Below are 16750 nucleotides of genomic sequence, written 5' to 3'. Positions count from 1 at the left end.
GTGTGTCTGGGGGTGGAGGATGGGAGGTGGCTAGGCAGTGATGCTGGAGCACAGCTACTTATTCTGTCTTTTCATACTTTATCACCAAGCAGACAGAATGACACAGATAAGGACTGCAGAGAAGAGTTTATAAGACTCACTCCGACAGTGATCCAACTGGCTCACTGCATCCCCATGTCCTGAGCCCATACCTTGCACCCTCAGCAGGCAGAAATGGGGCCCCTCATCTTCCCAACAAGGTTAGGAGCCCCTGATGAAGAAGCACAGAAGGAGCACCTCCAAGGCCACATCGTTCCCCTGATGTGACATTAGGCCTCCACACCACACAACTCCTCTATTGAGGGTTTTTTGTTTCATTTTTTTGAGACAGGGTTTCTTTTCTTTGTATGGCCCTGACTGTCCTGGACTGCTTTCTGTAGACCAGGCTGGCCTCAAACTAAGATCCATCTGCCTCTGACTCCCTAGTGCTAGGATTAAAGGTGTGTGCCACCACTCCTAGCTCTACTGAGATTTTTTAAAAGTCCAGTATTAAATGTCTGAGAGAGGGACTGGACTGAAGAGATGGCTCAGTGGCTAAGAGCACTTGTTTGCTGCTCTTCCAGAGATCACAGTTCAGTTATCAGTTGCTGTGCTGGGCAGCTCACACAGCCACAAACTCCAGCTCTGGATCCAATGACCTCTCCTGGCCTCCATAGATACATCTACACATAATAGACATTTTCAAAATAAAATAAAATAAAATAAAATAAATCATTCCCCAAGTAGCTGAGGAAGAGGTGAGGAGACAAAGGTACAGACTTGGCACTAAGCCTGTAGGAACTTCAGGAGTGTACCTCAGAGACAGCCTTTCAGCATGGCACTAAACTGTCTCCTCCACAAAATCCAGAGAATGAAGATAGTGCCCTGGGGACTTGTATTGGCTACTCCTGACAGGGCATGAATGGGGCAGGGCAAGCAGAGGCTTCCTTACGTTGTGTCTCTGACATCTCTTGGGACCCGAGAATTCCAATCTCGGAAGACTTCATTTTCTTTGTCAAATTCCCGGTCGTCTTCACCAATGGTTACTGTGAACCTTTTTTCTTCAAAGTCGGGCTCCTGCTCTTTCCGAATGGTTGCTTTTTTTAAAACCTAGGACCAAAGACAGAAAAGACATCAGTGTGAAATAAGGGCTTCCAAAGCCATTGGAAGGAACACAGGGAATCCGAGACCTGCAGCAATGGGTGTGGCAAATACAGGACTCAGTCTTCTCCTGCAGGCCTCAGAGGACGGACTCTGCACTCACTGGTCTGCTGTGACTCATTTGCACAAGAGAGCATCCAGGATCAACACAGGGGGCCCAGAAGACTTAAGTGTAAGTAAGGCCTTTACTTCAATCTCCCTGAAGAGAAAACTTGGGCACTGAGGAAACAAGGCTGGGTGTCAACAGACATGGGTGCAAATGGGATACTGGGGGCCTCAGTGGGCAGGCAAAGGGCGTCCTGAGAGAACGAACAAGAGCAGACACTGGATGTGGGGACAAGGAGTAGCTCCCACTGAACGGTGGGGATTGTCTCACTGCTTGGGGTGGTGGCCAGAAATACTTAAATATGTTAAGTCTGCATCCATAGAGGGTCTCTCTGGCCTGCTGAGATGGCTAAATATTATTCCTCATTCTTCTTAAAGAAGCCCAGAATATTCTCATGGCTTCTGAGGCTTGAGTTTACACACTCTCTGTGGATCAAAGCCATGGCAGTTATATTGGGTCCACTAGAGGTGCCACCACTGTGCTTTTCCTCCCAGAGTACACTCAATTCTTACCTCTTTTGCATGTCTGAGTCCACGTTCCCACGCACTCTCTGTTGGGGGTTCTGGAGGGGGTGGAGGCAAAATTTCATCAACTACTGGCCCACCCTATTAAAAAATGAGAAGGAAACATTGAGAAAGTACTTAAGAACCTATTAAGAAATGGGGTGAGACATTTAACAAGCAAGCCAGCTAGCCGCACACAACTGGCTGTCCTGCCCAACCGTCACGTGCTCCAGCATGTACGGCTACTTCTACACGAGCACAAGAAGCCCTCAACAGGTGCTCCTTGGCTCTCAGATACAAGATGGCATCTCCATAAGGAACACTAGCTGTCTTCAGCCCGAGATTCAGACAAAGCTCAGATATCCCATCTGGTGGCAACTCAAGAGGAGCTCACGCACCCAAGGGTTGGCAGGCATCAGTGGGTGAGGTCCAAGAGGCGGGGCACCGTTGGGTGGAAAAGGCTCCGCTTTGGTGATGAGGGAGTAGTTCCCCTTGTCATTCACTCCAGGGTGTATAAACCTACAGTTCATTCCCCACGTGCAATTTCCTAGGGAAACAAAAGTTCAGTGAGAAAGGAGACCAAGGAACCCAACTGTCGGACGGCAGTAGCTGGGGTGTGCAGCACAACACTGACATCTTGGGAAGCAGCCAGCAACCTGCTCCTGCCCACACAGGTCACTGAACCTCTGCCTGGACAGCCCCGCCTACCTCCCTCTCTGTGCACACAGGTGTCCCACAGAGGTGAGCAGGGCCAATGGTCCAGGCCAGGCACTTCCATGAGATACCATTCCCTTGATGAGAGCCCCTGCCCAGGCTCCCAGGGCCTATTTAGTCATTCTGCAGGTTCTATATCTGTGGATTCACCACCACAGATCAAAAATATCCTTTGTGTTGCACTGAATGTGTAGAGGCATTTTGTGTCTCTACTCCTTAAACAATATATAGTATAAAAAGGACTTTTTCTTACACTGTGTTCCGGGTTGTAAAAGCACTTAGAGAGGGTTTGCATTACAGGAGGGTATGTGCTACACCATCTTTTAATGGGGACTTGGGTGATCTCAGATGTGGATACCACAGGACCACTGGGCACATTGACTGAGCACCGCTGAGAGCACAGGAGCCGCAGGGTCTCTAGAGCTCAGGGCGGAGGCAGCCCTGGAGCCTGGACACTGGCTCTGACTCACGCTGAGACAGACATAAACGGGAGCACGACTACCATCATCTCTGTGGAGACTGTCCCAGGGCCCTCTCCAAACCACTGCAGGATTATTTCTGGCCCTTAAATGCATGATATTAAGCTATTTTAATTTATCAAATCAACCAAATACAATTTTACACTCTGCTCCTAAGTGAAGGCCAGTGAGAGGGGAGCTGTCCTAGTCTGCAATGCTTGTGTCTCATGTGTGCATGCATCGCTAAATCAAGCAACAAAAGCAGCCCTATGCACACACTGTTAGAAGCATCGAAGATTTAAACACATTTCCTAGCATAACACATATAAACTTAAATAATTTAAAACTACATTCAGTTTGAAACAGATATTCCAGTTGAACATTTATGCTAACAAACCATGTTTTCCTTTATGTTTTTTTAGTAAGAAATAATCACTTAGTACTTAGGAAAAAGCCAAGTTTCATCTTTAAATACCATGACTACTTAAGCCTATGTTAAACCCAACTCAATAAAGTAATGGCATACTAATATAAATAAAGCACAAAATATACTCAAAATTGTTTCCCTTTAACTACAAAAATGACAAGATAATTGTTTTCATTCCTAAAAGTATTTAAGGCTTTACATGAAAGTTAAATGAGATTGTACTTTGAGCCCTAGAACATGACTAATATAGCTAGGAATCTGAAGACAGATGCAAACACCATCCATTTCTTCATGATCAACTCTCCAGATGCACACACTTCTCAAGCTTGTTTACATAATTGAAATGTAACAAGAGCTCATTAGAGAAAGTCAGGAAGTATCAAAAAGTATCAAGTATATGATTACATACTATCATATATATATTATACCTAAAATACACTCCCAGTTAGTAGGTGTTTATTGTTTGCTTTAAAATTTCAAAACAAAAAATAAAACTCCCAAACTCACTGTTAATCTCACATCACTGACATGGGCTGAAAAAGAAACCCACATGCCTGGGAGGACGACACAACGGGGGAAAGCGAGGGCACAGGTGTCCCCGACAAAGTGTCAGGGTGACAGAACCCAGCTCACAGGGAGCTAAGTTAGGTCCCTGCTGAGTGTCTTGACCCTTGGCCACTTAAGTAATAAGGAAGATGGCTCCAGAAACAATAGCCACCCTACTACCCAGCCAGAGTAGACCGCCTGCCAACAGGAGTGCAGGAAGCTCATTTATAGAAGAACACTTTCGTGGGAATGAGGCACACACTATTGCTGGGGCTGTGGGGAAATGCCTTCTGGGTACACCCTTCTTACCCGGCGCACGGCCTCAGGGCCATGGACACACTAGGGAAGTATATGATCGTCGAGCTACACTCCTATCTTTTACTTGTTCTGTCAGTAAATATTACTTCCATAATAATAAAAAAAAACTCATGCCAGAGATAGCGTAGCAGGTAAGGGCTCTGGCCACCCAGCCTGATGACTTCAACATCATCTGAAGAGCCCACTCCTCTCTATTGTCCTGAGCTCCCTCTACAAACTTAATTTCTTTCCTTTTTGGTTTTTTGAGACAGGATTTTTTTTCCAGACCAGGCTGACTGTATATAGACAAAGCTGGCCTCAAACTCAAGAGAGATGCACCCGTACCACTCAGATGCTCCTGAGTGCTGGGATAAAAGGTGTGGGCCACCATGCCTGGCTATTTTCCATTTCAGAGGGCTATCTTTAGACATAAGATTCTCAAAGGAAAGAAAAATTTTTTTTCTTAATTAGATAGTCCATATCTCAACAATTCTTTTATTAATATTTATGCTTGGGTAGATGTTGAATTAAATAATTAGTAAGTCCTGGCGGCAGGGTTTATTACCTACCTCAATGCTTAATGTTCCTGAATGAATGAAAGACACACACACAGCCTTTATATTTTGATATGCCTTAGTCAGCACAATAGCTGGGCTACTACCTAACCTCCACTACTGACAGAATCTACCTCCTGCTGATACTTCTGAATTTACAACTTACTAAATTCTGAGTTCTATCTTGGCTGCTCTGGACCCAGAGGGTTGTCCAGCTGGGCCGAGCGCTCCCAGCTCCTTCAGATGGTGGCCATGCCTCTCTGTCCTGCACTCTCATCAGGCATGGCGGATCAATCCTCCTCCACTCTCCTGGCATGGCCAAGATAAAACACAGATATGGAACTAGGATAGAAATTTGTGCTGGTGTGGAATGCAAGATTCTGGGGTTCGAGGCTTAAGGCTAGGACACACCCAGACCGACATGGAGATGTGGACGGTGGGCTAGTGATTTAGCTGGACACTCTCTCAGGTTCTGAGCTGCTGTGAAAGCTCAAGCCGTGGAGACCAACAGCTCCTGCTGGGAAAAGGCAGGCTCAGAGAGCAGGCCTAAATAAAATATAGACATGGAGGAATTGACAGATATTTAGGAGTCAAGGCTTCAAAAGCAACAAGATACTTGGAACTTGGCAATTCTGGGATAGCTTGGTGTGGCATTCATTAATAAATCAGTCTAAGGGAATAAATTGAAGTGAAATACATAGGAAAAGATGTTAATGCAAGATATATAAAAAAGAAAGGGGATATAAATATATCCATAGATACTAATGTCCCGAGAAGGGAGGGACAAAGGAAAAGTGCATTGTCTTAGGATGGAAGGGAGAAATAGTAGTTCCTGCTCTACATGTTTTTAAGTAATACATGTCTTAAATGGAGTTAAAGAGATATTAAATCTCCATAGAACAGAGGAATAAAGAAATCCAGGCCAGGGCTGGAGAGATGGCTCAGTGGTTAAGAGCACTGACTGCACTTCCAGAGGTCCTGAGTTCAAATCCCAGCAACCACATGGTGGCTCACAACCAACTGTAATGAGATCTGATGCCCCCTTCTGGTGTGTCTGAAGACAGCTACAGTGTACTCATATATAATAAGTAAATAAATCTTTAAAAAAATTTATAAAAAAAGAAAACAAAAACAAAAAAAGAAAAAAAAAAAAAAGAAATCCAGGCCTTTGAAACAAAGGCACGGAGATAGAAACTATCTCAACAGATAATAATTGTTTTAATTATCAAAAGGTGGTTAGAAGTTTGGTGGTATTAATGATGTCACTAATCCTCTGGGAGAGGTCAGAGTAGAGCTGGCCCAAAGAGAAGGGAGGCTGCTAAACTGAACCCATCGATTTCGGGTTGCTAGACCAAGGACTTACTATTTTGGGAGAGGCTCTGTCTTTCTGTTAACAGGAAATTTGGACCCCTTCCACAGTACTACAGATCAGATATGATAGGGTAAGACTCCCTGAGTTCTTCGCCACAGACAGGAAAGAAACCAAACAGGACAGGTAACATGAATTGCTGATTCCTCCACAAGGAGCAGCCCTGAAACTGGCTTAGACATCAAAATGTCTCTAGCCCAAAACTTAAGCTAAAATTAGTCAATGAATCTTGTTGGTTATAGAATCCTTAAAATTCATCATGCCACCCTTCACATGGCATGAATGAAGATTGATTACCGGTTATTGATGAAACTAACTCATTAAAAAAGACAGATGTCTGTCACCTGCTCCGACAAGGAGCGAAACTTCACCCTTAACTGGTCTGTGCATCTTATTCAACCCATACAAATATCTCTACAGAACTAAAAATTTGGTTGTAAGATTCATATATATTGCAGAATGAAACACCAAAAAGCAGCTCTGACAAGATTCATGCTTGGGGATGCTGAGATGACCTGTTGTTCCAGCTCCTTGCCTGATTCTGCCTCATCTGATACTTTTTCCAGAGACTTGCTCCCAGAAAGTTTCAGGAATGGCTGCTGATTTCTGATGACCTCAGTTCATCCAGCCTTTCAGACAGATCCAATCAGAACTTCAGTTAAACCCTGAACTTTTAAGGCATACAGAGATTGGATAACAAATGTTAAAGCTACCTTTCTTTCTTTTTTTTTTTTTTGGTTTTTCGAGACAGGGTTTCTCTGTGTAGTCCTGGCTGTCCTGGAACTCACTCTGTAGACCAGGCTAGCCTCGAACTCTCGAACTTAGAAATCCACCTGCCTCTGCCTCCCAAGTGCTGGATTAAAGCCGTGCGCCACCACCCAGCTAAAGCTACCTTTCTTAAGGCTAACGAATCTTTCCAGTTTTCCTACCCTCTCCCACCCACTTAAAAAAAAAAAAATCACACAATTCAACAGGAAGAAGCCATGGAGAGTCATCATCCCGATTCCTTGGGTTTGGGTGTCTGGTTATGGTGATTTTATAAATAGGTAGGTTGTCATTTAAGGGATAATTTGGAAATGGTCATAATTTTGGACAGAGAGAAAACTGTATAGAGAGCTTAGACTTGGGGATTTCTATCTTTCCCTTCCTCTTCTCTATCCCTTCTTTCTTAGGCAAAGGGAAGGGGGTTGAAAAAAAAAAGGGGATAGAGTAATATTATAAGAAATTAGATATATGGGGATGGATTACTAAATGTACTTTTTTTTTTTTTTTTTTGGTTTTTCGAGACAGGGTTTCTCTGTGTAGCCCTGGCTGTCCTGGAACTCACTCTGTAGACCAGGCTGGCCTTGAACTCAGAAATCCACCTGCCTCTGCCTCCCAAGGGCTGGGATTAAAGGCATGCAACACCACCACCCGGCCTAAATGTACTCTTAAACAAAACATTGTATAGCCATAATTCTATACTGGTAGAAATCTTTACTTTTTGATGTAGAATTGAAGTTATAATTTCTTACAATGGTACAGAATTTATATATCAATTCAGGTTTAAGGTTTTCATTGGCATAAATCTTTGTATATTGATACAAAATTTTAAATTAATTTTGTTACTCTTAGATAGACATTGTGTCAATGTAACTCATTTAAGAATATAAGGCTTAGGCCGGGCGGTGGTGGCGCACGCCTTTAATCCCAGCACTTGGGAGGCAGAGGCAGGTGGATTTCTGAGTTTGAGGCCAGCCTGGTCTACAGAGTGAGTTCCAGGATAGCCAGGGCTATACAGGGAAAACCCTGTCTCGAAAAACCAAAAAAAAAAAAAAAGAATATAAGGCTTAGACGTAGTCCTTCTAATAGCTGCTACTGCAAACTGTTTAGACGATAAAGTAACGCAGGTTAAGGGCCAGACAGTAAACTCTTGGTCATATTAGATATTAGTGTTTTCAAAGTTATTCAAATAGTAAATAGCTAAGAGTTGTCAAGGTTTTACAGTTCAGAAAGACTATATATAGTCAGTCTTCAAAGCATCAGAGATCCACAGGATATGGCATTTAAAACCATTTATTAATGGATCTTTTGACTAGGAGACACATCTGCTCCTGACAGTACCCTCATCTCAAGTCAAAAGAAGATACTGAGCATCTTTACCTCCAACTGGAGTCGCTTCAATTATGGCAAACTAGCCACTGGGTGAGAAATACCCTAATATCATTCTGCAGAGGATCATTGTCCGAAAAAAAAGGACAGATACTGGACAGTCGACTGCTAGGCTCTGCCAAGAAGACAGGGCAAGCTAGCCCTCCACACTTCCTGCTTCACTTAAGGTCTGCCAGATGGTTCTGGGACAGAAGGCTGAACGACAGATGTCCCAACACTATGAGGACTACTGAGGACTGTCCAGCTAGTCAGCTGCCTCTACAGACAGAACGTATCAGCTTTGGAAGCTGTGTCCTTGTGCTTCCTACATATTCAAGTAGTATTCAATTCCTTATCAGAACTCTCGACTACACAATTGTTATAATTATGTTCAATGTATAGATGAGAGAAAGAGTCTTTTTAATTGGACAAACAATGGGAACTGTAGTGGGTTTGGCCTAATGCTGCTTGTATTATGATGTTAATTTGAGGTGGGGGGCCCCCCCCCCCCCGCCAAACTCCTTACATGAGGGTCCACACGTAAGACACTGAGGGACCCTGCCCCCAGTTGGTTCTGACTGGTAAATAAAAATGCTACCAGCCAATGGCAGGGCAGGGCAGGCAGAGGATCCCCAGGTTTGGGAACAAGAGAAGCGGAGGTGGGGAAGGTAGGGGGTTTGGGGGAAGACACTGTGCCTGAGAAGAGTGAAAGAAAGGGAGGGAGGGAGAGTAGGGCCCAGTTGGGCAGCCCTCAGAGTCCAGGGCAGTCAAGGTAGAATATGGAATTTAGTAAGTAATAACTCAGGATTACTGGCGGGAGGTGGATTAACCATGTGGATGGAGGTTATTAGGAAGTGGCCCAGCCGTTGCACTAAGGCATATCAGAATATACAGGCTGTGTGTCTTTCATTCCGGAATGTAAACCACTGGGGCAGGTAGCAGGAACGCACTGCCAAGGCTTACTTCTTAAATAATTAATTCAACAGGTAAATACTATTTAACATGAGAAATATTTTATGGCAAAACAAAATAAAATTAGGACTATATGTGAATAAGAGTATATTCTCTAAAGAGCGTAGCGTAGAGCTGGGTGGGCCTGACAACAGACCTTTGATTCCAGCACTCAGGAGAATGTCTGGGCTACACACTATGTCCTTTTCCTTTGTCTTCAGAAACGTGTGCAGAAGTAGTTACCAACTTAGGAGTGGTCAAGCATGGAATCACCAAATGCCCATCCCATTTTTCCTGACTATATTATACACTCTGGCCTTATCTTCACCACTCTTGTCTCTAAGCAATTTAAGAAGAAAAAAACGAACATGTTTGATTGGTAGCCACAGATCTAAAACCACATCACTAATTTAACCGACACATGACTATGGCAGATCTCTCAGCAGCAACCAAGGAGCTAGCTCAACAGATGGCAGGAGGTGGCTGCCCTATCACCTGCTGGCCACAGTCCCCATGTCTAATGGCCAAGATTCATCCCTACAAACATGTGCGGATGCCAGCACGAGCAAGCACACTGTGGCTGTGTGCACGAGGCAGTGCGTGTGTGTGTGTGAGGTCCAGTAATGGCCTTTAGGCTTGTGATATATTATTTGGATCAGTTATCAGCTGCATGGTCACCACCACAGGCAAAGCACTTGCCAGAAGAGCGAACATAGTTTTACACTGTCGCTTTACAAACAAAACACTCGTTTTGGTCCAAAGCACACACTCTGACAAAGTGGTCCTCTTTCATAGGCCTTGGTTTCCTTTTCAGCGAATCTAAGCAGCTGCAATAAGTAATAAATACAGCCTGTGTATAAAAGCCAAAGTGTTTCACTGGTTTAAAAAAATCTTGAGAGGAAGGCAGACCATGTAAAAATACAATTGAGCCTTAAGCAACTGAGCAAACCTCAGACCTACATATCTGTCCCCTCGCAGGGCTGAAGACCCAGTGGCTTAGGGCACAATGGTTCCAGTGACAGGAAATTTGTGTCTTTTTTCTTAGCTCAAAGACACAGGAGACTGCAGCTTCTCTCAGGAGCTCACAGATGCTTTGAGAGTTCAAGGAGATGGTAGCTCACAGAGCTGGGATAAATGCCCATGCTGGCTTGCACGAGCCGCTCTGGGAGAATCCTGGCCGTCCAGGAAGCCTTTGCTCCTGTACGTGATTTCTACTAAGCAATTTCAGTTATCTACTTAAATATAAACATGTCAGCACGTGTCTATGAAATATTTACACTGGGAGAAGACTTTGAGCAGACACATGCTGAGGCAACGAGCACATTCAGTGCTGATGCTGATTCTCTGTTCTAGATCTGGTGTGTCGGTGGGGCACCTATTCCAATGTGCTGCATAGGGGGCAAGGCCTTCCAGAGGCTCTTCAGTCACACCACAGTTCTCCATCTGTGGGTTGTCAAGGCTTACCCAGCATAGAGCCTGGGCACTTGTTGGTCTGAATGGACTAGCCTGGAACTCTGCTCTGACTTTTCAGAGTCATCCGCAACGCTGATGAACACTGGAAAGCAGTCATGCCCAGAAGCCCAATTCTCGTATGGGAGAACAGATCTGAACACCAACACACTGACCGTTCCTTCTTCTTGAAAATATTTACTTACTTTTTTACTATATGCATGGGATTTTTGTCTATATGTCTTTATATGTGTGCACCGTGTGTGTGACTGGTGGCTGTGGAAGCCAGAAGAGGATACTGATCTGGAACTGGAGTTACAAATGGTTGTAAGCAACCACGTGTGTGCCAGAACTGAGTCTGTGTGTTCCGCAGGAGGAGCAAGCATTCCCAATAGCTAGGCCCCCTCTCAGACCCCAAGAGGATTGCTTGCAAAGTAGCAGCTTTCGGCCTTCACAGTCTGGGCCCAGTTCTGCGCTCTACTAGCTGCACTGTCTGTCTAGCCTGATGGCTACCATACTATGGAAAGGGTGTGCACTGCACAGTCTCACTAGAGCGACAAATCCTTAAGGACTGAACCTAGATGAGGCATACACAACTTGGCAGATTTACTCAGAATCACTGAATTATACTTCACAGTGGGAACATTTTATGGCATGTAATTATACCTACCTCTGTAAATCTAGAAAACAAGCAAACAACTAGTCAGAGCCAGAGGAGTGGTGCACACCTTTATCCCCAGCACCTGAGGGTGAGGGGCACAGAGACAGGCAGATCTTGAGAGTCTGAGGTCAGCCTGGTCTACAGAGTGAAACTGCCTTAAAATTAAAATAAACAACAACATCCCTGTCAAAATTGAAGTTTTTCTTACTAACATAGGTGAGGCTGGCCTTCACATATGCACGTGCGCAGCAGGAGTGCCTTACTTAACCACTATGAAAATTGTTCTAACTGCAGAGTCCCTGAATGGTCTGGCTGACTCCCACAAGGTACAGGCCACTCTGAGTCATCTCAATTTATAAACATGAAGGAGAACACGAAGATCCAAAAGTGAACAAACACAGTTCCATCATGCATAGAAGGTCACAGAAGAACATGAAAAGGATGCATAGCATTGAACGTCAGGGAGACACTGCTAGAAATGCTACTAACGAAATGGGAAAGGTTAAAGGGCACAGCCACAGGAGACCTCCTTAGGGGTGTAAATCAGTGGTCTGGGTCTCAACTTGGGGTCAAGGCTCTGAGTCTCACTCCTCAATACACCCCTCCTAAAGCACCCTGTAATGTGAGCTCCACTTCTGGATCAACCAACCCAAGCAATCAAGATCACCCTCACGCCCACACACAAGTTTTTAGGTGGTCACATCTTTATTTCTCTTAGACAAACACAGTAGAGGGCTTGATGGGGTGGGGTGAATAAGAATGACCCCCATAGGTTTATACATTTGAATGCTTGGTCTCTTGTTACAGGAACTGTTTGGGAAGGGTTAAGCAGTGTGGGCTTGTTGATGGGGGGAGGGGTCAGACACAAAGCCACATGATGCCCAGACGGCTCTCCCCTGCAGATAAGGCTCTAAGTGCTCCATTACTGCTGCAGTCATGCCTGACTGCTCTCCACACCACATGTTCATAGATTCACCCTCTGAAACTTAAGCTCCCAAACAGACTCTTCTCCATAAGCTGTCTTGTTTATGGTGTCTCATCATAGCAATTAAAAAGTAAGTAAGACTGCCAGGCAATGGTGGCGCACGCCTTTAATCCCAGCACCTGGGAGGCAGAGGCAGGTGGATTTCTGAGTTGGAGGCCAGCCTGGTCTACAGAGTGAGTTCCAGGACAGCCAGGGCTATACAGAGAAACCCTGTCTCGAAAAACCAAAAAAAAAAAAAAAAAAAGTAAGTAAGACAGATGGTACCAGGAATGGGGCTGTTGCTGTGATAGGCCTGACTATGCTGTCTGTGTCTCCCCCCCCCCCTCTCTCTCTCTCTTTAAAAGAACTGTGCAAGATATTGGGACCTTGAAGTAAGAAAGCTTTTGAATACTGTCAACCAGGCTTACTGGGACATCCTAGTAGGAGCTTGGGAGATTAATAGTAGTGACGAGAGCCTTGTGGACTATAAAGGCGCAGCCCAAGAAGCTGCCTGTGGGAACAATATTAGCAGCTGGTCTAGAGACCACTCTTGTGATATTCTGGCAAGGAATTGCTTTTCGGTTTAAGAATCTGCCTGAGGCTAAACTGACAGAGGAGATGCCAAGACAGCCCAGTACTGACTCTATTGCTTTAGCAATCGCTCTTCTGCAGGTCTCCAATGGAAAAGGACAACTGGGGAAAAAGGAAACACAAAATGTTCCACATGATGGTGCACGCCTTTAATCCCAACACTTGAGGCAGAGGCTGGTCTGAGTTCGAGGCCAGCCTGGTCAACAGAGCGAGTTCCAGGACAGCCAGGACTACACAGAGAAACCCTGTCTCAGACAACAGCAGCAGCAACAACAACAACCAACAACAACAGGGCTGGAGAGCTGGCTCTGTGGTTAAGAGCCTGTACTGTCCTTGCAGAGGACAGGATTTCAGTTCTCAGCAGCCATGCTAGGCAGCTCACCAGAGCCTGTAACTCCAGCTTCAGGGGTTCTAATACTTCTGGCCTCAGCAGTTACCTGCACTCAAATGAACACCTACACATATTTAAACATAATAAAAGTAAATCCTTTTAAAAAAAAATACCGAGAGAACATAACATAAAAACTAAGGTCTGTCTGTGCTGAGAGAGAGAGAAGAAAAGGGACTAAGGGGAGGGGTGCCCTCAGGACCCTCCCAGCTGATCCTACACGACACCTGTGATAAGGCCTAAGGAGTTCTTTGTTCCTAGAGAGCGGTAAATCTAAGTGTATCCAAACATAATCCAAGGAGGGCCCAAGTTTCATGACAAGAAGGCAGTCAAACTTGGCAGCATGGGTTCTGGCTTTAGAGTCATGAAGGATCCAGTAAAGGGTTGTGAATCTTCCTTCACAGTCAGGAAAGAGTGGCTGAGGTCAGGCGTGTGGTAGGTGAACCCTGTCATGGAATCTGGAAGAGGCCATTACATGAAGCCATGAAAGTGCTGGAGCCCCAGGATGCTGGAGGGGCTAAAGCTGTGGGGCATCTGTCAAGGAAAGCTGCATGCAGACAGGGAGTGGAAGAAGAGAGAAGTGTGCGGCTGCAGTCAGCAAATGTGCAAGGGGAGAGCCGGCCGACGACGCTCTCTGACATCAGACACAGATTATCCGGCGGTTCTCAACCTTCCTAATGCCGAGACCTTTCAAGTAGTTACTCATGGTGTGGTGAAAATAATTATAAAATTATTTTCATTGCTACTTTATAACTGTAAGTTTGCTACTGTAATGTAAATATCTGTGTTTCCTGATGGTCTTAGGAAACCCCTGTGAAAGGGTCAGCTGACCTTTAGAGGGGTTGTGACCCACAGGTTGAGATCCAGTGGACCACAGGTTTTGGCACATGCCCTGCTGGATTCTGATCCTGCTTTGGTTCAGCATCTCCTCACTCTGCTCAACCCTCCCCTTTTGGAATACTAACGCACATTAGATATTGGAGGAACGCTATTTGCCTTTTGATTTGATAGTACATGGGTAAGAGTTAAGAGGCTGCTCAAAGCCTCAGGAGACTTCAGACCAGAAGCTCTCAACCTTCCTAATGCTGCAACCTTTAAATACAGTTTCTTACATTGTGGTGATCCCCAACCTCAAAATTATTTCCTTAATACTTTCTAACTGTAATCTTAGTACTGTTATGAACCACAATATAACTATCTGATGTGCAGGACATCTGGTATGTGGCCCAGAGCGGTTGCCACTCTAGAGCAGGTTGAGAACTCCTGCTTTAGACTGTGCTGAGGCTGTGAAAGATCAGTGGAGACTTTTAAAGTTGAACTAAAGGTATTTTCATTGTGACACTGCCACAACTCAAAGGGGGCCAGGGATGGACGCAATATGGTGTCTGAATGAGAATGAGCTGTGGGCTCATATATTTGAATGCTTGGTCTACAGCTGGTGGAACTGTTTAGGACCGATTAGGAGTTGTGTCACTTGGGGAAGACTTGTATGTTTCAAAAGCCAACAGAGTTGGTTCCTGGTTAGTCTCCCTCTCTCCCTCCCTGCCTCCGACCTGCAGTTAAGGATACAAGCTCTTAGCTATGGCTGCAGAGCTTAGCCTGCCTGCTGCCATGCTCTACCATGGACTCTCCCTCTTCAACTGTAAGCTCCCAACACCCCTTTTCTATGCTGCCTTGGTCATGGTATCTTTTTTTTTTTTTTTTGGTTTTTGGTTTTTCGAGACAGGGTTTCTCTGTGTATCTCTGGCTGTCCTGGAACTCACTCTGTAGACCAGGCTGGCCTCGAACTCAGAAATCCGCCTGCCTCTGCCTCCCAAGTGCTGGGATTAAAGGCGTGCGCCACCACTGCCCGGCTTGGTCATGGTATCTTACCACAGCAACTGGAAACTAAGATGCACACTCGCCCCCAGCCGTTCCACCCCTCAGCTGTTCTACCCCTCAGCTTCTGAGGAACTGCTAGACTCTGATTTACTTTCCCACCAGTAGTGTGCAAGGGTTCCAGTACCCCCACACCTTTGCTAAGAAAGCAACCTTAGTGTTATTTCTAAAGTAACTTTTCTTATTAGTGTTTTTTTTTCTTTTTTCTTTTTTTGAGACAGTATTTGTAGCCCTGGCTGACCTGGCACTTAAGAAACAGGTCTGCCTCTGTCTTCTAAGTTCTGGGATTAAGGGTGTGCACAACCATGTCCAGCTAAAGAATTATTCTTGTGTATGTGTGGGTGCATGTGCATGCCCACATGTGAGTACAATACATGCAGAGTCCAATGGAGGGCACCAGACTCCCAGAGCTGGATTAACAGTCAACTGCCAGCTGTCTGACATGGGTGCTGGTAACTGAGCCTGAGTCCTCCAAGAACTGTACCTGCTCTTAACTGTTAAACTGTCTCTCTAACCCTATGAAAAGGATGATAAATCAACTTGAGTTCAAGTGAACACCCTGCTTATAACTTACAGGCAAACCAAAAGAAGTTCTTGCAATGAGCAATGACGATAAAGACATCCCAGAGAACTGAAGTCCACCTTCCCTTTCCTCCTGCACGCTAGAAACAGGATGAAAGGGAAGCAGCAGTTAAGAACACCCTGAAAATGCTACTACTGTGCACGCTCACTCTACTGGCTTGGTTTTAGGTCAACCTGACAAAGGCTACCTTCATTTGGGAAGAGAGAACCTCAATTAAGAAAAAAGCCCCAGCAAGCTTCAAGACTGGCCGATAGGCAAGCCTGTGGGCAGCTTTTTCAGTGATCAGTATGGGTGGGCAGTCTTATCTCGAACAGGTAGTCCTGGGGTTTAGGAAAGCTGACTGAGAAAGACAAGGGGAGCAAGCAGGCAGGGTTCTTTCATGAGCACTGTTTTAGTTCCTGCCCTTTCTTCCCTCGATAGCAGACTACGATGTGGAACTACAAACTGAAATACCAACCACGCCTCCCCAGATTGCCTTTGGTCCTGGTGTTTTATCAAAGCGATAGAAACTCTAAGACACTCACCTAAGCTGCTTTCCATTCGACTGCAGAAACCTCACCATGCATGGCCTCACTCATGAAACCCCAAACACAGCTTATGTACCCAGGTTGCCCACCCAATCGACGATTAAAGCAGCACAAGTGTTCGCAGATGTCTCCCAAAGCAGTTACTTCATCTGTTCTGTGCTTGGTCAGTTCTGAGAACTAGATCAGGTTGTGGGCCTCTGGCTCTTGCTCCAGAGACTCATGCTGCTGCTGCTGGCCTGTCCCTGTCCCAAGCAGCTGACAAGGTTCTCAACTGGAAAGGCATTGTCCAGCACAGTCTGAGAGCAGTAGAATAAGAACCAAGGGCAGCTACATGGGGTACACACTTCTGCTGCTGTAATCTGCACATCTGCCAGGGATGACTGCATTTATTCCTCATGCCATTACCCGGAAAGGGTCTTCTGCTTACACTTACATTTCTTGAAATACCAGCACTTTAAATATCAAAGCTTTTTAA

The 16750-nt window shown here is 45.2% G+C and overlaps 1 protein-coding gene across 2 annotated transcripts in view; it reads right to left on the bottom strand.

Moving 5' to 3' along the window:
* Positions 1–16750, bottom strand: part of Zc3h18 (zinc finger CCCH-type containing 18) — a 47838-nt gene that overhangs the window by 18929 nt on the left and 12159 nt on the right. For both annotated transcript variants that reach the window (XM_028752725.1, XM_028752733.1), the window contains 3 exons: positions 2187–2335; positions 1798–1890; positions 971–1128 (listed from right to left, as the gene is read on the bottom strand). In XM_028752725.1, the coding sequence (XP_028608558.1) occupies positions 971–1128; positions 1798–1890; positions 2187–2335 (400 nt within the window). The remainder of the gene's footprint in view (positions 1–970; positions 1129–1797; positions 1891–2186; positions 2336–16750) is intronic.

This window comes from Grammomys surdaster, unplaced genomic scaffold (assembly GCF_004785775.1).
Source record: "Grammomys surdaster isolate TR1022 unplaced genomic scaffold, NIH_TR_1.0 128, whole genome shotgun sequence".
Classification (NCBI taxonomy): domain Eukaryota; kingdom Metazoa; phylum Chordata; class Mammalia; order Rodentia; family Muridae; genus Grammomys; species Grammomys surdaster.
The sequence above is the reverse complement of the archived record's forward strand: the minus strand, read 5'-3'. Positions and strand labels throughout refer to the sequence as shown.